Here is a 25,578-nt window from a genome sequence, read left to right as displayed (position 1 = left end):
TTCTTTGCTCTGTGCAAACTGGACGTGTTTCAAATGTGTGCTCAGCCACACCCACCCACCCACCCACCCACCCACACACACACACACACACATGCTGGGCCTGGGAGCCAACACTGTGAGCCCACATTGTCCTGTTGAAACTGAGAAACTGCAGAGCCCCTGTTTGCCCATTAGCAATCGGCTAGAAGGTCGGACATGTCCTTACTCCTCACAAGGACACGGAAAAGCAAACGGTCCCTGCAGCTCCTGAGGTGCAATTACATCAGTTCCTGGGATTTATGGATCGCCATTTTCGTGCTGCTTTTTTTTCTTCTCACTTTTAAGTTTATATTGATTTGCTATTTTTTTATTTCCTATATAATCCCATTCCTTTCACATTTTCTCCTTGTTCCAGTGCTTCCCTCAGCATTTTTGTTTCCATTTAAGCATTTTTCCATCCCATCATGCTTTAGTATTTCGAGAGATGAGTATCAGCCTCTTTAATGACTCACTTCTGGTCTCTAACCTCACCAATACCTGCGGAAGCATCCACAGAGCAGAGGGGAGATGATATGCTGCCTTCCTCACTCTATTTCCAGTAGTCCTCCTCTTCCTCCCTCGCTATCTCTCCTCCTCACACTCCATATCCGTCTTTCGCTCTGATCTGCCGCCCCCTGCTCTACCCCCCACTGACAGATGCACTATCACATACGCAGACTCTTCAAACATGCTCCCTCTCAAAGAGATCCTTGGTGAAGCGCTCCAGAGAAACCTTGAATAAGTCATCAAATCAGTGGCGTTTTTCTTTTTCACCTTGGCCCCTGAGCTACTCTGGTTTTCTCTCCACTCACAAACATATTCTCATCCCTCTTCTACGTCTACCAGGCCTCTTTGCTCTCAGTTTATCCACATTTATCTTTTATTGTCTTTACTTTGTTTGCGTCTCTTGCTTTCCTCTTCTCCCTGTCTCATTCATCCTTCTGATCCATTTTTGATAATAGTTTTATCCAGTTTCCTCTCTCACAGATTTCCTCCTCCAGCCCATGAATCTGACAGCAGGACTCAAATCACATCCCGCCTCAGAGGGGATTTCTGCAGAAATTCTCTCTTCCTCTGCTTCATTTTCAGCTTGAGTAAAACCAACATCTGTCTCACTTTACTCTGTGACGACAGCTGTGAGAGTGCATGACTGTATATACAGTGGAACTCGTGCATCAGTTGCATGGAGCTGCAGTCAGTCATTAAGACAGGTTGGCTGCTGAAGACTTTGCCCATCATGTCTACTAAAAAAGTGGTTCCCATGGTTACTGTACAGAGAATGCTAATTGTCAAAATGTGTGATGCTTAATGATGAGAAAAAAAAAATCCTGATAAATGTTCTTTCTGGACAGATAATCACATTGCAGTGCTGCCTCTAGGATGTATAAGAAGAAGTATCTTATCAAAATGTTAATAAGTGAGCTGTAATCAAACTATAGAGCCTGTTGACGCACACACAGGCGTCGGAAGTTGAAACGTGTCAAGGGTTTTTAATTGAGAATGCACACAGAGGAGAGATGGTGTTAAAAAAGCAATATAATCCAATTCATCATGGCAGCAACATCACTACCCACACATGGATACCAGTGACGCACATCTCCAGTGCAGTGTGTGAGTGGGAAGCAGCGCGCATGCACGTGTTGCTTGAGGACACCTTGTTCACGCCTCTCAAATAATCTGCTGTGTTGAATGAAGACTTGCTATAGACAGGCACATGTTTGAAATGGATGAGAGAAAGATGCTTAACAACATGAAGACGAATGCCTCGGTTCAACGAGATGTGGATTAAATTCAGAATTTGAGAGATAAAAAGTTGAACCCTGAACAATGACAAGGTTAAGAAATCCTGATCCACCAGAGCGACAGCGTCATTCATCAGGGAAACAGAGTCAGTGAAGGATGAGAATGACGATGAGGTGAATCACAAACCAGTTGAGCACCTGTGTGAGATTTTGCAGCGACGTGTTGCTCTCCTCGACGGCCATCAAACAACAAATGAGGAAATATAATTTTATATCATCAGTGCTGATCCCTCCCATTGTCCTCCAGACGTGTGGAGAATCTACCACAGCTGAGGCTGATCCAGAGTTTCAGTTCAATTTAAAGGTCCAGTGTGTAAGATTCAGGTGAGAGGGAACTTTTGGCAGAAATTTAATGGAGAATAATCCTCATGAGGTTTTCACTAGTTTGTTTCATCTAAATTGTATGAATTGTAATTTTCCCTACCCCAGAAAAGGCCCTTTATATTTAAATACTTTATATTTACATCGAGGGGGGTCCTGTCTACGGAGGCCGCCATGTTTTGTACAGTAATCCAGATCACCCCCCCTGGTGGCCGGCTGCAGTTTAGGTCATGAACAGTGCCTCCTCCATGTTAGTGGAGGAAAAACCCAAACTAAAAAGCCAAAATACACATTAAAATAAGTGTTTCCTAAAGAGGGTTTCTCCTGTGACCACTTGTGCTCAGACTCTGTTTCAGAACGACATGATCAGCTCAACGTGGCAGTGTTTGCATCTGGGATATTTTTGGCTTCATTCGTGGAAATTGGCAGGAAGAGGACACACGTCAACCAAACGGCATCTTCATTTCATCCATGATTAAGTGCACAAATGCACCATTACACATGGTCTGTGTTGGATTCATTGACAGCTGGATTCCTGTCTGTGGTGTTTCTGCAGCATGAAAAGCTTGTGTAGTGATGAGGTAATCAACTACATAACAAAAGGCATGCTGGCTGATAATAGAGCCATGATTGAATGATAATATGATGATGACGCTAACATGCAAAATAATATCACTTATTATAGTTTTCATGTTCCTCACAACATTGAAGTGATTTTACAAAGTGCGGTAAAGACATTTTGGGTCAGTTTTTCTTTTAACAGGCTTTGTGATGTGCTTCAGACATCAGCTACACGTTGGCTCTGTGCTCTGACGCCATAACTCCCTCATTTCAGTGCATTCACCTACAATTTGGTTCAAACATTATAGACATGCTGAAAGACGGTTGGTGTGAATTTCAGTCTCACAGCCCTCTTACTGTATTGTATGAAAATAAAAAGACAAAAATACCGAAACACATTCTGACCAAAATAAACGAGTGCAGAAGTAAAAAAACTAAATATTTTCTTTACTATTATATCACGGATGTGCATGAGCTCTGATGTAAAAAAACAAATTAGCCTAAAAATGGTTGATGCAAAATCTCAGTAACTCACAATAGAACCAGGAACAGGTCTGCAAGCAGCTGCTGTTCCTCCGCTGAGGTGACGGCTGAAAGTGGAAGCAGAGTCGTAATAAAACACGAATTAACAGCAAAGGGATGGTATATAATCTGTAGCTTTGAAGCACACGCACACACACACACACAGGGAGAGGTTGGGGATCAGAGAGAACAGAGGCAGGGATGTTAATCTCTCAGAAACACACCTGCAAGCTGGAAAACACCTTCACAGGAACGACAAATGTTAGCTGCTTTATTTTCTTTATCTCTCCTCTCGCTCTTTCACAGTCCAAACTGCTGCTCGACTCCTACACACAACATCCACAGCTACGCTTTCTCTGATTTCTTTAGTTTCATAGCCAGTGAGAAATGTCAGTTTGTATCATGGACTATATATATATATATATATATATATATGTAATTTTCTATATATGTGATGCCTCTCTGTAGCTGCACAGTATTTCAGAGAGAGGCTGGCTCAGCGTTGCACTTGGTAGATTCACTGCTTGCAGCAGACCCCATCTCTTGTTAATAAGGGCCCTCATCAATTACTCGCCATCAAGACACTTGCTAAAATAGCCACAGACACCCCCCCTTATCTTCCTCCTCTTTATCCATCCACCTTTATTATTTAGAACCGCTGGGATCTGCGTTACCATGGATTCTGTCGTTATGGCTACAAACAACTACGCAAATGTGCAGGAAGTGCATGTAGACGCACGGAGGAGAAGGGAGGGCGGTGGTGATAAGGAGTCTCAGAGGGAAGGGCTTGACCTCTAGTGGAGGTCCAGCTGTGATAGGGCTCAGGGTGGGGGGGTGGGGGGTGTTAAGACTTGTAGATGGCGAGGTTGTTCATCATTCATTAGAAAAGGCAGATGAAGGTCAGGGGCAAAACCCTCAGAGGGATATGAGAGAGATTACTGCGAATGTGTGGCATTCCAGATGGTCCGTTTCTCTCTGGTGCCTCAGTTGTTGCAGATTTCAAAGCATTTTATGGTCTCACCTCGAGAGCTGCAACACATTTCCTATATCCAACAAGCATCGTCCACTTCAGGAAACCATCAGGACAATAACCAAGGTTCAAATGCAGAGAAGTGCTTTAGGAAAACTACATTTAAATCCTGCATTGTGCATCTTCTCTTTCAGTGAAAGGAAACTGTGATTCACATGAGGTAGATAAGAGAGGAGTTTTATCAGTGTTGACTATTTAACGTGTCCGTGCAGAGATGAAGTTCGCAGTGCTTGAAACGTCAGGTGTTACAGTGATACTCCTGGGAAACATTGTTCTCAAACCAAAAGGTGACATGTGGTTAAAAAAGACGGTTCAAGAGACGTCACTTCCTGTCACAGAAAAGATGGATGGAGATATATGTATTGAAGGAGCTCCTCACTGAGCGGTTAGATCATTAGCGGATCAACAGGCCTCAAACCTGCATGGATGTAAAACTCAACCTTTGAAGAAACATCCAGTTAGAAAAATAAAGCATGTGAGGAAAATATCTCAGTTACTTATCTTTACTGAATTAAGTTAAGTACCAATTACATTTATGTTCATCTGAGCACTTAAGTGAAGCATCATGCTTGTCTAAAATTTGCCTTCATTTCAAGTGGCTACACCACCTGCTTCAAACAGGAGGCTTTTCATAATGTTGTCTGCAGCGCCACCTTGTGGTATAAACACTTACTGAACATGAAAGTGAGAGTCTGGAGCCTTTGGGCCACTTATTTCTCTCCATCATCACCTGCTGGTGTCTTCACCTGCACAGCTGCTGCCAAGACTCTCTTCTCTGTTAAGCACTGAGACAAAGTTAAATCTGGGATTGGTCACCCGGCTCTTTTTCTCTGTTTTTGTGCAGCTCAGGACGATCAGATAAATGCTCTGCTGTACCTTCCCCTCTGTAAAGTGCTCTGCTGTAGATTGTGATTATGGTGGTATCTGATCATGGATTAATATTCTAATTAGATTGATATACAATATTCTTACTCACATAACCTACAGACGAGACAGTTTTCTTCTGTATAAAACCTGTAAACTTTGATACATATATTCTCATGATTGTTGTAAATATTATTTTGTTCTGTCTGTCCTGGGAGGGTGTTGCCCAACATGTGGCTCTCTCTAACGTTTCTAAATCTTTTGGGGGGATATTTTTCATCGCTCTTGTTGAGGGTTAGGAGAAGTGGATGTCACACCTTGCTTGGCCCAATGAGATAAAATGTGATTAATGACTATGGTCTATTCAAAAAATGTTCCTTCATTGGCCATTTGATATTAACACATCCTACAATGTTGATGCAAATACAGTGCATTAAAACAGAGAAGGGAAATCACTGTCTCAAGTAAAAGACGAATAGAGAACGAGTCAGATACCCCTTTTCCACCACGGCTGTTAAAGGACCAGTGTGTGATCTCTCAACACGTCTTTGTGTTTCAACGGCCAAAGACCTGATTCACCGAGACCAATAAGACCAATCAAAACATTGTGACCACCGTTTAAAAAAACACTGTTTGTGTTGTGAGAGGTCCACAAAGTATATTTTTAACTATGGATGCAAAGTGAAGCAGCAGAGGTCCATGGAGGAGACAAACTACCTCCTTGTTCAGTGGTCACCAGCTGTACTGCAGAACACATTAGAGGGAGGCTAACAAACAAACCCTGTGTTCGAACTAATGGGAGGTGAAGGTGTAGACGTGTACAGTGACGTAATGATGTGGTTTGGAGGTGACTCGACCACATGGAAAAGCAAACTGGTTCTTAAAAGGTTTGCAAGTTGAACCAACTCAGAACCAATTCTAGCACCAGTTCACCTTGGTTCAAACAGGGCAGAGTGACCATAATGAGGTGCATGCTACTTCAAGTGTTTGAAGATTTGCAGGTGTGTGGCTCTATGTGATTCACTGCACAATTGTTTTTTGTGAGGGTCTCACACTTTGTGGTTATGGCCGCTGTCTATTTCTGTGGTTGCAGTTATGTGTGACTGACTTTAGGAATGTGCCAGACCATATTACACCCTGGTCCCTCCCTCAGACGCTGTGCTAAAGTAACAGCTGATGTCAGCCCTGCTTAAAGACACACACACACACACACACACACACACACAAACCAGCCAAAGGGGGAGGAGGGTGGCTCCTACACCTTCCTCTCACCACGACACATCAGCACTTGACACAAGGAGGCTCCAGTCCCAGTTACAGCAGCCCGAGGAGGGGAGGGCAGTATCTGGGGCACCCAGCACACCCATGTGCTTGGCTGAATCATGGAGCTGCACTGTCTTCCTACTGAGACCCCCACCACAGTCAGCTCCTGCTCCACGGACCCCCTGTACGACAACTGCCCACCTTTCGCCCAGCGAGGGAGGGCCAGGGAAAAGGAAATGGAGAGTAGGGTTGTGTGCCCGGCTGTAACCAGACTCCCAGGCCCTTGCAGCCCTCTGGCCGGAGTGTCCCCAGCTGTGGCTGTGGTTCCCACACTGGTCGGTGGGGGAAGAGCGCCTGGCGCCTGGCCAGATCACAGCTACTGCAGCTGGGTAGGGGGCCAGGGGAGACAGGGCTGGGAAACAGAGCTGGATCAGGGCATAAACAGAGGAAGAGGAGGAGGAGAGAGAGGGGGCGAGCAGGGAGGCAGCGGGGAGGACAGAGTCCATCTCCACCAGAGCCCCAATCCATCACAGAGTGAGGAGCACAGGAGCGCTCTGTCTCTGTATGATAACCTCCCTGAAGCGGTCACCCCTGAAAGCCTCCAGGAGGTCTGTGAGACAGAGACAAGTTTCCAGGAGCAGATGTATCAGGCATGGTCCCCTGAGTACATGCAGGAACTGATGGAGGCCGAGGGAGTGAGTGAAGAGAAGAGCCCCTGGTCCTCCTGTGAGATCATCCTCCCAGAGAGCAGTTCCATCAACCAGGACCAGAATCCAGACCAAGTCAGAAAGCGTGAGCAGGAGCCAGAGCTGGACTCAGGATCCTGTGAATTTAAGCAGGCTGACCTCCAGCTCCCATCGTCACCTCACGTCCTGACAGAAAGCTCCCCTCAGCTGTGTCCCACTGAGTGCCAGGCCCTGTGGCCCCCAGAGCAGCCGGCCTGGTCTCCCAGGGTGCCCCCTCCTATACCCCAGGCTGACCCGTCTGCCAGCGCCCTCCGCAGCCTCCTCACCAGCCTCCAACAGCAGATCGTCCGACAGAGGGGGGAGTATGAGGAAAGAATAATCAGGTAATGTTAATTTCTGTTGGTTCGACATTCTCCATTTGACAACCACAGTTTATTTAAATCACATCATCAAGACTGAATTTAACTGCTGCTGGCTTCAGAATTATACTTTCAGTTCACTGATTTGACTGTGAGAGTCTTGCTTGTGGTGTATTTCCAGTGAAGGGTTACACAACGTTCCCAGAGAGCGTGTGTCCACTCAGCTGTGCTCAACTGAGTTGACCCCGAGCTTCACCCTGTATCCTGTTTGGTTCACACGGCGCCAACAGCTGCTTTCGTTACGTCTCCCAAAATCTCCCCCATATTTTTACCTAACATTTTTCTCAGACGGATTATATTTGCTGCTAGTCTGTATGTATGCATGTTTTTTTGTGTATTTTTCAAGATAAACGAATTGCGTTGGTAAACAGCTGGAGAAGATCGAGAAAAATCTAACCGAACAAATGGAAACAGCTGGAGGTGTTGGAAAGAGAGTTAATTTAAGGGGCATCAGGATATTTATGTATGTGGTCTTTTTACCTTATAGCAACCTCAATCAAGGAGGTTAAATTTGTTTGGATCAACATGAAACCGGGTCTAAAGATGTTGTATGGGCCAGGGAAGAATCCATTATATTTTTGTATGGATCCAGATCAGGGGTTGAATCCGGGGAATTATCGCTTTCTTTAAAATTGTGAGCTGGGAGTTTTTCCACACTTGATTTGTGGATTTGTTTATGTATCTGGTGCAGCTTGACGGTGGATTATGCACTCATCTGAATCACTCCAGTAAAATAAATGTAATTGTACATTTTAACCCAAACTTTAAGGGTCACCCGTTTTGCCTTCTCAAACCATTTCAGGCATCAAAAAAAGAAAATATCAACCAACTTAAATGTCAAGAAACCCACCGACATATGAACCAGTAACCTTTCCTGTCTTGTCTCTCTAAATCAGCCTCGAGCAGAGAAATGAGGAACTGCAGGTCGAGGTTGTGCGGCTGAAAACCAACCTGGCGCAGCAGCGCCACTGGTACCAGGTTATCCAGACTAAGATTGTGGAGTCGGAGAGAGCCCGTGCCGCCGCAGAAATACGCAACGCAACACTGCAGAGAGAGATGGAGCAGTTCTTCGACACCTTTGGGGAACTCAACAACGAGGCCAAGAAGACAGAGTATATTGTCAAGAGCTTTTGAAGAGGAATGCGTGTGGTGTGACGACGTGAATGGTGTGTGTGACGTGCAGGGAAAAGGAAGACCTTGTGCTGAGGTTTGTCTATAGGCAGAACATTTTGGTCTCTCTTTGGGAGGGATTTAAGTGATGTACAGCTTTTTCTTTACTGAAAGAAAATGAATCACTGATGTCCACTTTATTAGTTGCGTAAGGGCCGAGTGATAATAACGTTGTGGTCAATGCAATCACACAGGACATCTCTGAAAATAAAAGGAGAAACAAACGGAACGAAAATGTGAAATGTACATTGTTCAATGGCGCTTTTTTAAATCATGGTAAACACACGAGACTCTCTGATCGCTGTGAAGCTCAGTCCATATTGAATACGATGTCGTGAGTGAGTTGGCCACTCCTCAGGTTGTTTAAGGCATGACTGAAGAATAAGGTCATGGTCTTTGAAAGGAAAACATGGTGCGCAAGTCCTCACTGATCCCGTAGTGTTGTATTTCTGCATGTCCATCACATTGTGCAATCAGTAAAAAAAAAAAAGAAAAAAAAAAAGCAGCTCTGCAGTCCATTTCTAACAATCATCTTAAAAGTCTCAATTTCGAGTTGCGAGTTCCAGATTTGGATTCAGGACTCACATCCTCATTTTAAACCACAATGCGTCTGCTTCTCTGTTGCTGGGCCAACTTCCTCCAGACACTGCCCTCACAGACGGGGCGGCTGCCGCCTTTCAGGACGATTCCAGGGAGATAAAGAGGGAGAGTGTTGCACTGTACATTTGATAATGCACACACACGCACACATATAGGCTTACAAGGCAAACAATAAATCTCGAATAGTATTTCAGAACCAAGAACATCAAGGTTCTGTGAGTAAAAGTAAAACTGATTTGAACGGATTTGTTTATCAAACAAGAACTACAGTAACTTACAGGCATCGCGACTGCCTTCATGCAAGTTCAACACTATTATTACTTGTGTTTTACTGCCGTTGCGTGTGTTCTACATGACGTCTGACTCATGATTCATTCTGTTATTGTCTCAGCACTAATGGAATGGAGTAGAAAAAGGTGCAGCCCATGCATTAATCTGTCAATGAAAAGTTTTGACAAGAGGCTTGATTTCCATTGGCCTCGATGTGATCATGTGCAACATTTTGCTAGAACACAAAAATAAATACTACGTGTAGCTTTTAGCCTCCCCTAAATATGAATAGGACTACGACAGTCTTTTAAAATACACATTGACGGTTTGTACCTTATGTTCAAATGGGGATGATTGCAATATATAGTTCTACAGATATGTTAAATTTCTTAACAAAACAAGCACGCCGTATCTACTGTACTGGTAACGAAGGGGTCTACAGTCACTATGCGTGTCAGATCTTGACATCTTTACATACAGTACATTATATCAGGAAATAAAACAGTAACACTGCAACCACAACTTCCCCTAGCTGACAGGAGTAAAAGCTCAAAATCCACATCACTTAAGCCAATTGATAAAAGAAAGAACACACCACTGTGGAGATATGCAATACTGCGAGCTAGCGAAAGGGTCGATCAAAGTTTGGATTAGTGTTTGATCATCTGATGGACATTGGACGGTGAGTGTGATCGACTTATGGCAAGCGTTTGTTGTTATTGGCGTAACATGCATGAGAGCAGCTGGCAGCTGGGGTCAGCGCGTGTCTGCATTGATTTGATGACAATAACCTCTGGTCTCAACTTAATATTTGCTAAAAAAAACTAAACCAATAAAATACAGGCATACAAAACAAATCCACCGCCTCCTCCTGGTAACCTGAAAACCATTACAGGTGCATACATCAATATACTTGATCGTGTTAAACAATATCCACGAAGAAGAGAAAGAGCAACATTTTTACCCCAAAATCAGCATAGATAGCTTTGACCTCCAGCTAGCAGTCCAAAATAAAAAGGATGATCAAGTTCCATCAGATAGTACAGAAAAACTAATAGAAAAATAGACCTTTTCATTGAGGTTGAAGGGGAAAAGAAAACAGAGGAAAGGAAGGTGATGACTGATTGATATTTAGATATCGTATATGGGAGGTGGGGGACTGAGGCAGGCAGACAGGCAGACAGATGTTGCCAATGGACTGTGATCACTGACTCTCGTCCAGCGGTCCCGTCAGTGTGTCGATGCTGCTGCTGTCTGTGTCCGAGGCCAAGGTGTGCTCCGTGGACATGGACGAGATGTCGTTGGCTGAGGAGGACTGGGAGGCGGAGCCTGACACCACATCTGATACATGACACACACACACAATGGAGAGGACAAGGTGATACAAGGTTTACAATGTAGTGAGATTACAGATAATAATCAGAGTTAATTGAGTGGATTTCCTGTCCAAGGGGACAGATGAGACCGCGATGACATATTTCAGGAAACTTGTGTCTTGAGCTGAAGCTAAATCACTCTATGGATAGCTGATGACAAATGAAGATGGTGCATGTACTCACCAGAGCAATCTTCTTTCATTAGACCGTTCTTGTTCCTCTCTTCCCAGTCGATCACCTCTTCATAAATTAGTTCTGTGGAGTAAGACGTCATGTTATGACATCATTTGCGTTTCACATTTAAAGAAGGCAGCAGGAAACAGCAAATCACAAATAAACTTCGCTGCGGAAATTATGTTTTTTGTTTACAGCACATTGACACCGGCATCGTCCCTTATCACCAAAAGCTCTTAAATCTTTGCTTTTCCAAGTTGACATCTTCATCAGGATCTTCTATGTACATGGCCCCTCTTTTTCATCCTGAGGTAGTTTTTATTCTTTTTAGGGTGTTTTAGTTTTGTGACTGTTAAAAACTTCATCAACACGTCCACTTGCATGCTGGGATTTTATTTTTTTACATTTGACATTTGCCTGCCGTATTCTCACATATCAGAAATATGCTCACTCGATATTTTGAGGAAATTCTACTAGGGGAAGCAGAAGCTACGGAAAATGTCCAGAGCAACTGACATTCGCGCTCTTACATAGAGCCCCTCTGGAGAATTTCAGGAAAACATGCAGTGCACAGCTGAACTGGAATGTTAATGTCATTCTGGCATCTGGATTTTCATGAGAAAAGAACAAAAGTAATTTTTAGCTGAAACTGCTCGTGCAATGGGCAAATGAAAATCTACCAGGAATAAGAGAAACCTGATTCTAAAGATTTTGAACTGCCCTGTCCATTTCATTAAAATGTGAAGGAAGTTAAACTGCACTGCTGATATGTTTCCCTAGAGGGCAGTGCATCCTACCTTTCCACTGCTCAATGGTGTGCTCTCGCTCTTCCAGCTGCTTATCTGAAATCTGGGGTGGAGGCTGTGAAACAGGGAGAAACACGTGTCACACCAAGGTCACACACACAACCACTGACAATGAAAGAGTCAAACCTCAGAACTGTCTCGAATCGAATGATCGCCTCACCGCGTCAGCTTCTCCAGGGTCGTACCACACGTGAATGTAGGGGTGGTTCAGAGCTTCTTCTACGGAGATGCGGGACTCGGGATCAATAACCAGCATTTTGGACAACAGGTCCCGTGCTTGACCTGCTGTTATGGCAACAGAGAGAGGGCAGTGTTACTATGGAAACAGAACTATGACATCACTTCATTTGAGCAGCCTTCATGAGGACTGATTACTTCCCCTTGTGGTATTGGGTAACATTTCTGGGAATGTCAAGATTTCTTCTCATTTCAGTGATGTAATCTCTTGATCTTGATATCACAGATTATGGCAGAAAAACTACTGACCTGCATCATCATTCTCTAAACTAGTGGTGCAAGAGGTCCAGTTTTCAGCCTCTGTCACTTTAATATTGTTAAATCTTTGGTAAATAAAGACAATTGAGGATATATTTACATTTGAAGGTAAACTTGTGTATTTTAATATCCAAAATTCTTACTCTTCAGCTTGTCGTGCTCTGAGTCAGAAGGAAAGGCCCAGTCGGGGAAAAGCTCAGCAAAGCTCACGCCAGGATACTGTGGCTTGTTCATCACATAGTTCCTCACAGTCTCCATCAGACGGTTCATAAACTCCAGACTGGGTGTGCCCAGAACCTCTATCACCTTATTCCACTGGTCGATGTCTGGACAGCGTGTTGTTATGGAAAAACCCTGCTGCAGTACTGCATCATGGGTATATACGTATTTGAGTTTATGTGAAGAACATATGAAAAGGCAGAGACTCTTGTGTCAGTGAGAGAAAAAAAGCAATAAAAATACAGATGTACCAACAGTCAGGAAGCCTGCTGATTTAAAGCTGCAGTAAAAATGTTATTACTTCCACAGATGAAAACCAATCTGCCCCAGAACCAGATTGTGTTCCACATCCATTCTTTGCCACTCAGGTGCGAATGGACTGTGACACTGAAAAAGAAATGGTAAGCGAAGATGTAATCAAACCCATTAGACACTGTTAATATAAATGCAAATGATCCCAAGAGCTTGAGTTTGATTCCCTGTATCAATTAAAGGTAATTGCAGATATCTGGACTGAATCACTGAAGAGTACAGGAAACACAGTCATCCCATTCAACACCACGCTCAGAGGACATGATGAGGGAAACGTCTCCACAGAGAAAGTGTGCAGGGGTAACTGAAAGACAAGAATATGGTTTGATGGAGGGTGAACAATGTGGGACAGAGCTGTGAAGGATACGGTCAGTGCCCTGGAAGATCACGCTGCCCTTTACCATTTCTCCCATGATACACCCGACTGACCAGATGTCCACTGGACACAGAGAACAAACACACACATAAAACACAGCACTAAATAAAACTGATCACATAACAACCACACAGTATAATGCTCTTTAAATGCACAGTGAAATGACACGAAGGCTGCAGAGAGGAGCAACATGCCCCATGGATTAAATTTGAACGGCAAACATTTTTATTTTGGTCTATCCTCTGGCTTCTCCACGGCTGGACATTTTGATCATATTCATCTTACGGGCGACTTTCTTTTCTCTCTCTGGCTGCAGATGCAGGCTTCCAGGCCTTTCTCCTCGGCTCTCTGCTTATCAGTTTACACAGCTGTTGCTCTCTCCCTCACTTTTCCCTGTGTGTGAGTGTGTGCACTCAGTGGCGTAGGCTGAGTTGACTGTTTGCTTCAGAGCATTAATATGTGGCAAACAGCCATCCACTCCTCTCTTCCCTCCATTTTACCACTGAAGCAGAAAGCTCGCTGTGCTCTGATCACAAACTCGCATCATTACAGAGGACTTCAGATTGAGTCTTTGATGATGAGTCTTAACTTGAAACTTTGGACAGGTTACACTGATCATTGCAGTATGTTTGTATTGTAGGCAAAATACTTCCCTCTCAGATTTGGTCACATTGAGGCCTAAACAGTGTTTCCTGTTTGTAATCCCACAAAAAGAAACAGACAAATGATGAGCCAGACAAAAGACTTGATTTGGAGAAAAACAGTTTGACAGATTTAGGCTTCTCTTTCACTATTGGCAAAAAGTCTCCACTTTTCCGGGGAAGAGGACTTTGTGTGAGATCACTTCGGTCTCACATTATGCAGCCGGCAGAAAACAGGTCCACTGTAGCAGAGTAGTAGCATAATGCGGACATTCACTGTCACCATCAATGATCGATTAAAAAAACATTGTGTGTACTATAAGAGAACAATAAACAAACTCATCCTTCTTGACAGCCTGCTCCATCTGTTCAACTCTGATATGCCTCTTACTCAAACGCTGTTGTGTACAGCAAACAATCGAGTTGTCATAATTCTGTTTCCAAATTAAATCAAGTTTCCTCTGCATTATGCACTGAAATACATGTTTGTAAACAATCTGATGTATATTTAAGATTTAAATTCATGTATGAGGAGCCGGTATCAACCATTGACTGTATATAAATATGGAGACGTCTCCAATTCCTCCCATGATCCAGAAATGAAGCCAAAATATCCCAGATAAGAATGCTGCCATCTTGTGCATTTAGAGCCCGTGTCTGCACAGCACATGAACATACAGCACATCACAACTACCTAAAGTCTCAGAAAGCATCTTTGAGAAAAAAATGTAGCTGTTTTGAGACTGCTGCTTGTTTATCCTGCTCACCATTCTCCTTATACTTCATGCCTAGAATGACCTCTGGGGCACGGTAGTATCTGGTCACCACATAGGGGGTCATCATGAAGTTAGTGCAAGCCGTCCGTGCCAGGCCAAAGTCCAAGATCTTCAGAGTGCAATCTGACTTCACCACAATGTTGCTGGGCTTCAGATCCTGAGGGGAGAGAAACTTTAAATCTATAAAAATATCCCCGGGGTGTTTATTTGTACACAGATGGGAGATGGCTCCAGATATTTTGGGGGAAATTGTTGCATTTGAACAACTGGACCAAAAAGGTTTTATATGTCTCAACATTCCTGCAAAAATAAAGTTACTACCTCTTCTTCAAAAGTGATATATTTAAAGGACGAACACTTAACATTGGGGCTGAATGGAGCCTAGTCCAGAGTGGGCTGCTCCTGATTATCACCCTACAGGTGCCAATGTCTAAGGGCTGCTGCACACTAGAGGATTTTTTAATCTTATAATCTTCAGAACACATGCACTGGACAATTTGGCCAGAACCTCAGGCCACGCACTTGCCATTTACGGGAAATAATTTCACATTGGAAATTCAAGAGATTTAAAATCTGTCCAAATTGAATTAAAATTTTTAATTCTGATGGAGCCGATTATTGTTGATATACAGGATTTAAGATCGGGGAGGTTATGACTCAATTTGTTCCATTAAGATTATATTGTATAGCTCCCACATTTCAGGATTATTTAGGCAGATAATTGGTAGTGGGTTGATTACATGCATCACACTGCTACACATTACGTTTGCATTATGTTAGAATGTAAAAAGAAATGTAGATGTAAATGTAGAAAAACATATGATAATACCGCAGCGGAATCTATCAATACATGGTGCCACCAGCATGATCTACACAGACGCCACCCTTCACCTGAATGTTCAGAAATGTTCCTGTTGTTGTGAACATGTTTTTTTAAGATAAGGTGGATGCTGCTCTGTATTTTTAAAGCAATCACTTTTTTTCCTGTGCACATAAACTCGCTCGAGCTGCTTTCAGTCATGGACTGAGGTCTGGAAATTTTGCTGAGGGGCTGTATGTGAGAATTGTTCTGGAACTTTTCCTGCCAGCCTCTGAGTAAAATGTCAGGAAAATGTCAGAATGAGCCATGTGGGAATACTGCAGGAAAATGTCCAGAAGATTCACAGCGAGCGAGTGGGAGTGTTGATGTCATTTCTCACATGTGACTGATGCGAAACTGGAGGAATACAAATACCCAAGGATGAAAAATAGACATACACGAAGAAGACAGTGACAAAGACCTCAACTTGTAAAGACAACAAGATTTGAGAAAGTGATTGGGCAAATGCTGGTGTTGATGTGCTGTAAACCAAAAAATATGATTTCCACAGTGGAATCTATCAATACATGGTGCCACCAGCATGATCTACACAGATGCTACCCTTCACCTGAATGTTCAGAAATGTTCCTGTTGTTGTGAACATGTTTTTAAGATAAGGTGGATGCTGCTCTGTATTTTTAAAGCAATCATTTTTTTTCCTGCTGTGCAGTCACAGGGACTTCTGCAGGGATATGGAGTAACCAGCCGGTGGGGGAAAGTAGCCAGCTTCGTGACATGATGGAAAAAAAGGTAAAAACATTTTGCTGTAAAAGCCCAAACATATTCATGAAGAGCATTTGGGGGCATGATGGTTAGAGGCACAAAGACAAGTTTCTCTATCATTATTCCTCTATTGTTTTAAAGCATCTGCTTGAGGCCATAAAATGTGCAGACTACAGGCATAGCCCATCGCAAATTGTTATGAAAAGCTAAAAATGGATATAAATTAACTACTCATTAAAACTACTAATTTTCCTAAATGAGTAATCGGCTGTTTGTCAGCCAGCACTGAACTCGCTCAGTGTGAAAACCCTCAATTTTCTTCCCCTTTCAGACTGATTTCATTTACGGCCTCTCTGGAATCCAACTGACGGAAATTTATCCCAGCGATAGAAATCTTTAATCCCTGTAACTAATGAGCAAACTAATTCATTTCTTTGTTGTGGTAACAGGTGCAAACAGAACAGGCTTCTGAAAAAACTCATATTGCGACAGATTGTGAGCTCGATGTTAAGTAACTATATTTCAGCAGCGTTCAAAAAATGTATTGTTATTAACTATTTCCCACCCTGAACAATTATTCCTTGTCCTTACCCTATGGATAATACCAGCAGAGTGTAAGTGTCTGATGCCACAGAGGATCTGGTAGAGCAGGTAGGACATCCTCTCATGGTCCAGGTCCATGTGGATCACCTGGCATAGGCTGGCATCCATCAGCTCCATCACCAGATACCTGACAGTGGAGGAAGGAATGAAAAACAGTCACTTATTATTAAAGTATACGGTAGACAACAGGAAAAATGGAACGCCAGGAGAATGAAAAAGCAGTAAAGACCCACTTCGCAGAACAGTGACAGAAGCATATAAGCAGTTAATACTGTGAAACTGACCCAGAGCAGTGGTAGACATTGACAAGTAAATTCAAGGATCACTTCAGTGAAAATCTATGAATGTGAAAAAGAAGAGCAGATTTAGCCAAAAAAACTCCAGTGCCACTCACAGATCCTGGAATTCCTCCAGGGACTTCTGTGGCGTGAACACATTGATCAGACGGATGATCTGCGAGCAGAAAGACAGGCCATTAGTCCACTCTGTTACTCTCCCATCTACATTCACTTCACTGTGGAGAGCTCTACAACAGAGGGCACAGCACTAAGATAGTTTGTCTGGATCCCCTCACAAGAGAAGGAAACTTTATCGGCACTGCAGAGAGCAGACTCTCTTTGTTTTGTTGACTTAAGTTTTCTTTTCTTTTTTTATATTTAACACACAAAGCTTTAGGCCTGGGTTGCCAGTCATCCCCCCCTGCCCAACAACAGATCACATGAGAAGGATCCTATTTTTGGCTTTAGAGTAGATATGACCATGACTCTTCCATCTTTTAACCATCCTGTATAATTTATTTAATAAAAACACCATTCAATTATTTATTATAGCTCTTAAAATCCATGTCAGATATAGAGCACACATACCAGCACAAAGAAAAATAAGAGTTTCATGTTAAATCATCATTAGTCTTACATTTTTGTGGTTGACACATTTGAGCAGCACCAACTCCCTGTAGGCCCGCTTAGCATGGGTCTGGTTCTGGAAGGGTCGACACAGCTTTTTCACAGCTACAGGTATACCAAGGACTGTGTCCAGAGCAGAGCTGCACACACACATATGTACAGAGGAGGGAAGAGGAAAAGACACAGGAAGAAAGTTAATATATCTTACAGAGATTTATTTTCTCTTATCACTTTAAACAATAAGAGCAGAGGCAAACCCTAAGAATAGGAACAACAAAGAAACTTTCATCTATTGCACTGCTATGGACAATACTCATTAAAAATGTGGCTAATTTTCAAAGCTATACCAGTCGAACAGACACATTTCTCTGCAGCTCTTTTCGAGCTTTTATCCAATGCTGTAATTTAACTCTTGAGTGTAGAGCTCAGAAAAAAGCTAAAAAAATGGAAAGATCTCATTGTTAATGTGCTCATGCTACCGATAAAATTTGAACTCTTGAGCAAGCATACTGGTACCAGAGAACAGGTCAGTGGGGTTACACAAAACATTGTAGGGGCAATAATATCCAAAACAAACACTATGGTAATGTGTTTTGGGAGAAATTAAAATAGTGGGGCATGTCAAAAGCTTAGAGGTTACCCACACACCATTGCAAACAATCCTCTGGTGAATACCAATGAATATCAATTTGAAATTCTCACTGTTGGTAAAAACTTGTGCTTCAAAAAACATAGGGCTTTAAATTCAAATAAAAATAGAATTTTGTTTGTTTCCATTTAATTGCTTTGTGTTTTTTTTCTGGCTGTGGACATTTTGTCTAAGCCTGTAACTTATATACTGCTGATAATTTACCCTCTCTGTATGTCCACAGACTTTTGCATGGGGTTGGTTCCTCCTTAGCTGTGCACATACATGTGTAAATCCACTGGGCCTGCGCTCTCACAATATTCTACTAATGTTGGTTCCCAGAACAGAACTTGTCAGAAAAGCTTTTAACATGTGCCATTATCCAACCAATAGTCCTGAAGCTATCGATATTTGGTGCCAGCATATTGATAATCGCATCTCATGAGATAAAATAATTAATTCATCAATAATCTTATTGTATTATCAAGTCAAGTCAACTTTATTATCAATAATGCCATATGTGCAGGACATACATAGAATTGAAATAGTGTTTCCCTCTTATCCCCGGTGCAAACAGCATTAGACATGAAATATAAAATATAAGTAATTAAAATATATAAACAGGCAGTGGCAAATCTAGACGATATAAAGAGAATCAGCCTATTAGTGTTTAATTTACTAAGGCAACAACTGTTATATTTATGTAATTAGGAGAACTTAGACCCCAGGATATTAACACAACAAACAGAAGTACAGCCTCTCACCAGACGATGCCCTGGGCCCCAGAGCCGATTGCACGGAGCTGCTGGTAGCGCTTGAGTACAGTGAAGGTGGAGTCCCCCACCTGAACGCTGTAAAACTGGCCCTCTGCCTCACTCATCCTGCCGAACACTCGGGACCACCAGCACTGTCTGCAGAGGGTCAACAACACACACAACACAAATATATAGAAAGAGAATTAAAGACAAAGATAAACAAACAAATCTCCAATTGTGCTACAGAATAGTGAACGAGTTATACCACACAATAATAATACCATCATTACACTGCTAAGAAACCCGAGCCCTTTTGTCAGTCCACTGAATCACTCAGATGAGCCTCAGTGAGTCAGTCCCTGGCATCTCTCCCTTCGTTTTCAGCACTGTCTAAAGCCGACCAATCCGTTGCCGCTTTTGTCCGCTGCCCAGTTTGCTCTTCTGACAAAGGTAACGGCGCGCTGCAGCTGAAGTCGAGGCTGTAAATGGTTTGGTGACTTTGTAGTGGAGGACAGAGGCAGTTGACAGCTTGGAGTTCCTGAGGCTCTCACCGCCATCTTCAAACTCACACTGACGCGCTCATACATAACGCATTCACACATACATAAACGCTTATTTAGACGACGCTAAGCTAGAGCAGGGTTATTATTCTTCAATCTGCAACCAGCTACCATGTGCATATACAGCCATCAGCAGAGGATGAGAACGTGCTAACTGCAACACGTTATTAGATGTGTTATGCTAATAGTGTTTATTAAAAATATGGCAGCGTTAGCAATGATTCATCAGGCAGGAACAGGAGGAGGATGAGTCTTTGCCAGGGTTGGTGTGTGTGTGGGTGTGTGTGTGTGTGTGTGGACGAGGACACACAATTGTATAGCTATAAAAGTAGCAACACAGTGAGTAGTCACGGCTGTTTATCTTTCCCTCAGTAAACAGCCACATGTTGGAGTCCGATATTTTTGTCTTCTCTGTTTGATAAGGACACAAGTCCTCACTGGTTTTCATGGTCAAGGAGACAATATTCCCAAAAAAATAAACAGCAAGAGATATGTTGGGATTGAGTAGAGCTAGCTTCAGCTTCCACACCATGATGAAAAGACCTGTACTGCAAAAGCAGCTGCTGGGGGACTCAACCTTAAGTCTGGTCTGGTCGACATGCAGAGGTTTTATTTATTTTAACATTGGTTTAAGCTAATTTTACACTGGTCTTATAATTTATTATTCCATTCTTTTTAAAGGCCTGTGTTTTATTCATGTATTTCATATTCTGTGATCTATTTTAAGTGTTTGTAATATAATGTAATAATAATAATATAATATAACTCTGTTGATGTGGCCTGAATCTTGAATCTGAAATTAGAATGGAGTGATAAAAAATAATATTACTGACACTCAATTACATTACAATAGTTTGCATTTTATTAGAAATAATTGAAATATTGCTCATTATAAACTGTAGTATTTTGAAGGTTTAGTTATATATTTTTAGAATTTAAGATTCTTCTCTGAAGGTTCTCAGACAGGACACCAAAAACTCTGACCATTTAATAGTGAAATGATCCTTCAAAATCTAAGGACTTTGGTGTAATTTAAGGAGAACATGTATTCATACATTGTATTGGGCATTTGTATTGGTTCATTCCCCTTCTTTTTAATTAGATGTTAATATATCAGTGGATTATATAAAGAAATGATGAAGATGGGACTAATGAAGTGGTAGACTGAAAACAACAACATGTTTATCATGTAGTCAAGTCTGTCACTGTCTTCACTGGCCTCAAAAATACTGGTAATGAAAAATTAATTAAGAAAATGATTTACTGAACTCCATCAATTCCTGCTTCTCATAGAAACATTTCTATGTCCATATTTGATTGTGTCATTTCCAAAACCAATATGGTTTCTGCCCAACATCTTAGGTTTTTGTGTATTTCCTCTGCTGGTTTGTTCTGTCTTTTTGGTTTCTTTATAACAAGGTTTCTTTTTTTCTTCAAAGTGCCATCTTTACCCTTTTCTGTGTGGCTTTGTAAATGTACAAACACCGGGGAAAAACTATGCCTTCAGATGTAGGAGGTGTGGGTCTGCAGCTCAACCATTACTCAGATGAAAAATGAATCCTTCTCATCACTCTCTCCTCATCCTGTGCCTCCCTGGCTTCTTCTCCTTCTCACATGTACATCCAACTGACTCTCACTTGTTATACCCAAGGGGGGAGCTGCAAAGATCTGCACTCCATGCCTCTCACACTCTTTCCGATTTCCTTGATTTTATCTTCCTCTCTTTTACGCTCCTGACATTCTATCACTCTTCTGCCCTTTTATGTCTTTTTTTTCTTGTCTTCCCTGTGGCCTCATCAAGGATATGTCCACTGAGGGACTGAATGTCCTGTCAGTAACATTTTGATTAATATCATGCAGGTAGAGTTTTCCTCAAACGATTACATAAACATTTAAGTGCAGGTACAGAGGAAAAATGCTGGATTGGAATAAAGGTTTCCTTTGACATGCATCGTGGATTCAAGGCCACAGATTCAACACAGCACGTGATCACCTCATACAACAAATATCCAACGATAACGGTTGTATTTTTAACTTAACATCTAGTGCATTGATTCAAAACACACATCAATCTAAAGAACACTGTGGTGGCATCATTAATCATCAGTATAACACATTTTGGCAACAACAGACAGCCAATATTACAGTCTTTCAATTTCTGTTGAAGGTACAGTGTGTAGAACTTTGTGATATCTAGTGTTGAAGTTGCATGTTGCAGCTGAACACCCCTCACCTCACCCTCTCCTTCCAAACACGAAAAAGAAACTGTGGTAGCCTTTAATTGTCATAAAAACTCAAAAGGTGTTTAGTTTGTTCAGTCTGGACTAATGTAGAAAACATGGTGGCCTCCGTAGAGAGGGTCCCCTCTATGTAAATATAAAGTATTTAAATATAAAGGACCTTTTCTGGGGTAAAGAAAACTACAATTCATACAATTAGGATGAAATGAACTAGTGAAAACATCATGAGGATTATTCTACATTACATTTCTGCAAATAGATCCCTTACACCTAAATCTTACACACTGGACCTTTAAGAGTAGGGCTTAACATATAGATTAAATGTATAGTTGACTCAGCACAGATTTACAGATGCTGACAGGAAATGATTGAAGAAACTGCATGTGAGCTGAGAGTAACAGACACAAGAGCAGACACGTCTTATTGCTCAGGTCAACAGGAACAGAGGAAACCCAGAAACCGACAATTAATTGTATAATCATGAGGTTTGCGTTAGCAATTACTTAAACCTGATCCAACACAGAAAACTTACAAGAAATCTGCCCAGTAATCTGCCATTATCTTAGATACAGTAGCCTCTGATCGTTCATTTCCTCAGAGAACGCTGTGATTAACTTGTCTCTGCTTCCCAAACACCATTAAGGCCTCATGCTAGCATTTCCCCTGCAAAGACAACCCTGCCAGTGTAATGTACCAGTGTTTTCTATGCCGAGCCAGTTGCTCTCTCTTCAGGAACATTATTGATCCAGTCTCATTTATATTTAGCTACAGAGATACACTGCAGACTTGATGAGAAGAGGAAGTTTTTCATAATTTAATTTCAAGAATTTTTATTATGTCTGCCAAGGGAGGTTATGTTTTCACCCCTGTCCATTTTTGGTTGGTTGGTTTGTTTGTAAGAAAGATTACACAAAAATAACTGAACGGATTACCATGAAACTAGGTGGAAGGATGCAGTATAGATTGAGAACTAACCCCAATTTATATGTTTGTTGCAGATCATTGAGACATTTTCAACATTTTAATCGCTTTGTCAGAGAATAAGTCATGGGGGAAAAAATCTGGCATATTTGGGGAACTGCTGCTTATGATTGTGTGCTATTTAAGATCTAAATAAAAATCAGTATCAACTGAATTTAAATGTACTTTAATCGAGTTTATAAGTAAATTTAATTCAGTAGAGCCCAAAATATATTTTAATTAAAATACCAGACAATTTTTCCAAACTAGATTTCCTTCATCCCTATGCCACCTTATAAGATACAAGCTGAACTTAAGTTGCTCATCTGTCGTCCCAAAAAATTGCAATGTCATATTGTCTTTAATTGACAGCCTTAGATCTGTTAAATAGTGTGGCTTTAATGCCAATTAAATGCTTTTGGTGAATTATATATACAGTTGAAAAAGGCTTAACAGACAGAAAACAGTTCAAGGGACTGTGATTAGTTCATTGCAGGTCTGATAATGCGTCATGGAAGGCCATGAGTGAAATGTTGAGCCGCAAGTACATCGTCCTCTTAACAATCATTTTCTTTAGATAGGATTTTATTACATTAGGAGAGTTGATAAAACAAGTGACCTTTGCACAAACTTCAACATCCTCAACTCCCAGCACATCATGGTGAGAACTGTCCAGTCCAGTCCAGTCCAGTGCAGCCTTGGGGTCACAATGCTGCCTTGGCTCTGAGTAGAGAGCTGGATGGAAGTCAGTGAGCTGACTATGATATTAGATTAGCATGGCCTGAAGACTCTGCATCTCAGCACGACGAGTTACAAAGCACACAAAACCCCTACAACTGTATGTTACTGCTGCACTAGAGATGTGAGTTACAGCTACAGGACCACTGTTTAAGACAATGAAGGTGTTAATAGGATAGCTCACCCCAAAATGAAAATGCACTCATTATCTACTCACCACTATGCCGATGGAGTGGTGGGTGAAGTGTTTGAGTCCACTTAACACTTTTGGAGTTTCAGGGGTAAAGAGCTTTATACAGGCAAATCTAATTTAATTCTGTAAATGTAAAAAAACAAACAGATAATGCCTCCATACTGCTCCTGTGGTGTCATCCAAGTGTTTGTATTCACACCATGTTTTTAGCCTAAATGTCCTCTGTTATCCTCCTTCAGAGCCTCATTTGCACATTGATCACAGAGGACATTTAGGCTAAAAACATGGTGTAGATTCAGACAGAATACCTCGTTTCGAGTCAAATTGGAATGTTGGTGCTTATGGACACTTGGATGACACCAAAGGAGCAGAATTGAGGCATTTGTATGTTTTTTTTCTGTAGTTTTTTTACATTTGAAGAAGTGGTCACCAGATACTTCCATTGTATTGGATTTGGCTGCAGTGCTGTTTACACCTGAAACTCAAAGTGTTTAGTGGACTCAAACACTTCACCCACCCCATAGTGGTGAGTAGATAGAGTGAATTTTCATGTATGGGTGAACTATACCTTTAATGGAACATAATGCAGGTAACCATGCAAACACTCCTGCTATCCTTTCATGAGTGTGCATATATATATATATTTGTATGTATGATCCCACACTGCTGTAGGCGAACTCAACCCCATACCAATCTGTTTGCTTTGACAGGCTTCAGACTTCAGCTATGACAGATGCATCCACTCATGCTGAGTGTTGACGAGCTGAAACTTGCCCCTGCTGCACCAGGCCACATGAACTACATGGAAACACAGCACGAGCCTCCACCACATCTACACCTGCGTGACTGGTGGAAGTGAGCTACTGGTTTGAAGACCAGGGAACACTGGGCCTACAGACATGTCCGTCCTTCAGCTAACACACCAGTGTAGGTCTGGGAGTAAGTGACGTTCACTGACTGACAATCCTGAGATGCAACGTAGGTGTAAGAGAGGGATCTATTTTTTTTATTTCCACACGCAGCATGTCTGCTCAGTGGTATGAAGTCACCGCCGCCGCAGCACCGCTGGCACAGTGAGGAGTCACCGGTACACACAGCAGCAGTCACGCTAACATGAACGCCGGTTACAAAGTTACCGAGGCCTGCTACTCTCCCCCCACTCGTCCCCTCACTTCTGTCGGCAGCAATGCGGTAGTCGGGCCGGGGCTGAACTGGGAGCTCTGACGGACCAACGCACTGGCAGAGGAAGCGGCGGCGGCGGCAGACTTACCTTCTCCCTTCACCGTCCCCTGACCACTGCCTTGCATCTAAAACACGGTTAAAACACTCTCCCTGTCTCCCGGGCACATGCGACAGTGGAGGGAAGTTGAGGGAAACGACCCGGCGGGGCTGTCGGGACACAGAGCGCTTCCTCCCGGCTCCTCGGTAACTCCAGCGTCGGCGCGGAGGGTCGGGCGGAGCGGAGGAAGGCGACGTCACAACAGGCGCAGCGCGAGCATGCGGGTGACGTCATCACGCAGAGTTGACGCTGGCACAAACTTTTTTCTCTCGAAAAAAACTTGATTTATTTCAAAGAATCACATGTGGTTTCATAATCTGATCATTCACCGAATAATGAGCAGTAACACATCACCAAATACTTACATTGAAAACTGTATCTAACATATTTACACATGCAGCAGAATGACCCCTAAGTATTATTATTGAAAGTAT

The 25,578-nt window shown here is 42.3% G+C and overlaps 2 protein-coding genes and 1 long non-coding RNA gene across 3 annotated transcripts in view; 1 reads left to right on the top strand and 2 right to left on the bottom strand.

Annotated features, from left to right (window-relative positions):
* LOC138411488 (uncharacterized) overlaps positions 1-29 on the bottom strand; it is a 9,936-nt gene extending 9,907 nt beyond the window's left edge. Inside the window, exon 1 of the long non-coding RNA XR_011244119.1 lies at positions 1-29. This exon is cut by the window's left edge and continues 6,552 nt beyond it. This is a non-coding gene — a long non-coding RNA (uncharacterized lncRNA).
* Positions 30-6,356: 6,327 nt separating this feature from the next.
* On the top strand, positions 6,357-9,158 carry LOC109628677 (rho GTPase-activating protein 24). The gene is made up of 2 exons (XM_020085940.2): positions 6,357-7,450; positions 8,383-9,158. Exons 1-2 carry the CDS (start codon positions 6,501-6,503, stop codon positions 8,618-8,620), a joined length of 1,188 nt encoding a protein of 395 aa, XP_019941499.1. The 5' UTR covers positions 6,357-6,500; the 3' UTR covers positions 8,621-9,158.
* Positions 8,779-25,339, bottom strand: mapk9 (mitogen-activated protein kinase 9). Its single transcript, XM_020082612.2, has 12 exons — positions 25,136-25,339; positions 19,184-19,330; positions 17,802-17,931; positions 17,281-17,339; positions 16,875-17,013; positions 14,693-14,858; positions 13,276-13,347; positions 12,521-12,703; positions 12,043-12,167; positions 11,874-11,937; positions 11,086-11,157; positions 8,779-10,867 (listed from the first exon to the last, which is right to left on the bottom strand). Exons 2-12 carry the CDS (start codon positions 19,297-19,299, stop codon positions 10,731-10,733), a joined length of 1,263 nt encoding a protein of 420 aa, XP_019938171.1. The 5' UTR covers positions 19,300-19,330; positions 25,136-25,339; the 3' UTR covers positions 8,779-10,730.
* Positions 25,340-25,578: the final 239 nt, after the last annotated feature.

Source organism: Paralichthys olivaceus, chromosome 9 (assembly GCF_024713975.1).
Source record: "Paralichthys olivaceus isolate ysfri-2021 chromosome 9, ASM2471397v2, whole genome shotgun sequence".
Taxonomy (NCBI): domain Eukaryota; kingdom Metazoa; phylum Chordata; class Actinopteri; order Pleuronectiformes; family Paralichthyidae; genus Paralichthys; species Paralichthys olivaceus.
This window is presented reverse-complemented; position numbering and strand designations above follow the sequence as displayed.

Excerpts from the sequence above, each read along its gene's own strand:
- mapk9 (XM_020082612.2), bottom strand. The coding sequence starts at position 19,299 with ATGAGTGAGGCAGAGGGCCAGTTTTACAGCGTTCAGGTGGGGGACTCC. Across the intron at positions 14,859-16,874 it reads CTGCTGGTATTATCCATAGG|GATCTGAAGCCCAGCAACAT; the intron begins GTAAGGACAAGG and ends CTCTCCCCTCAG. Across the intron at positions 13,348-14,692 it reads CATGAAGTATAAGGAGAATG|TGGACATCTGGTCAGTCGGG; the intron begins GTGAGCAGGATA and ends CTCTGTGTCCAG.
- LOC109628677 (XM_020085940.2), top strand. The coding sequence starts at position 6,501 with ATGGAGCTGCACTGTCTTCCTACTGAGACCCCCACCACAGTCAGCTCC. Across the intron at positions 7,451-8,382 it reads TATGAGGAAAGAATAATCAG|CCTCGAGCAGAGAAATGAGG; the intron begins GTAATGTTAATT and ends TCTCTAAATCAG.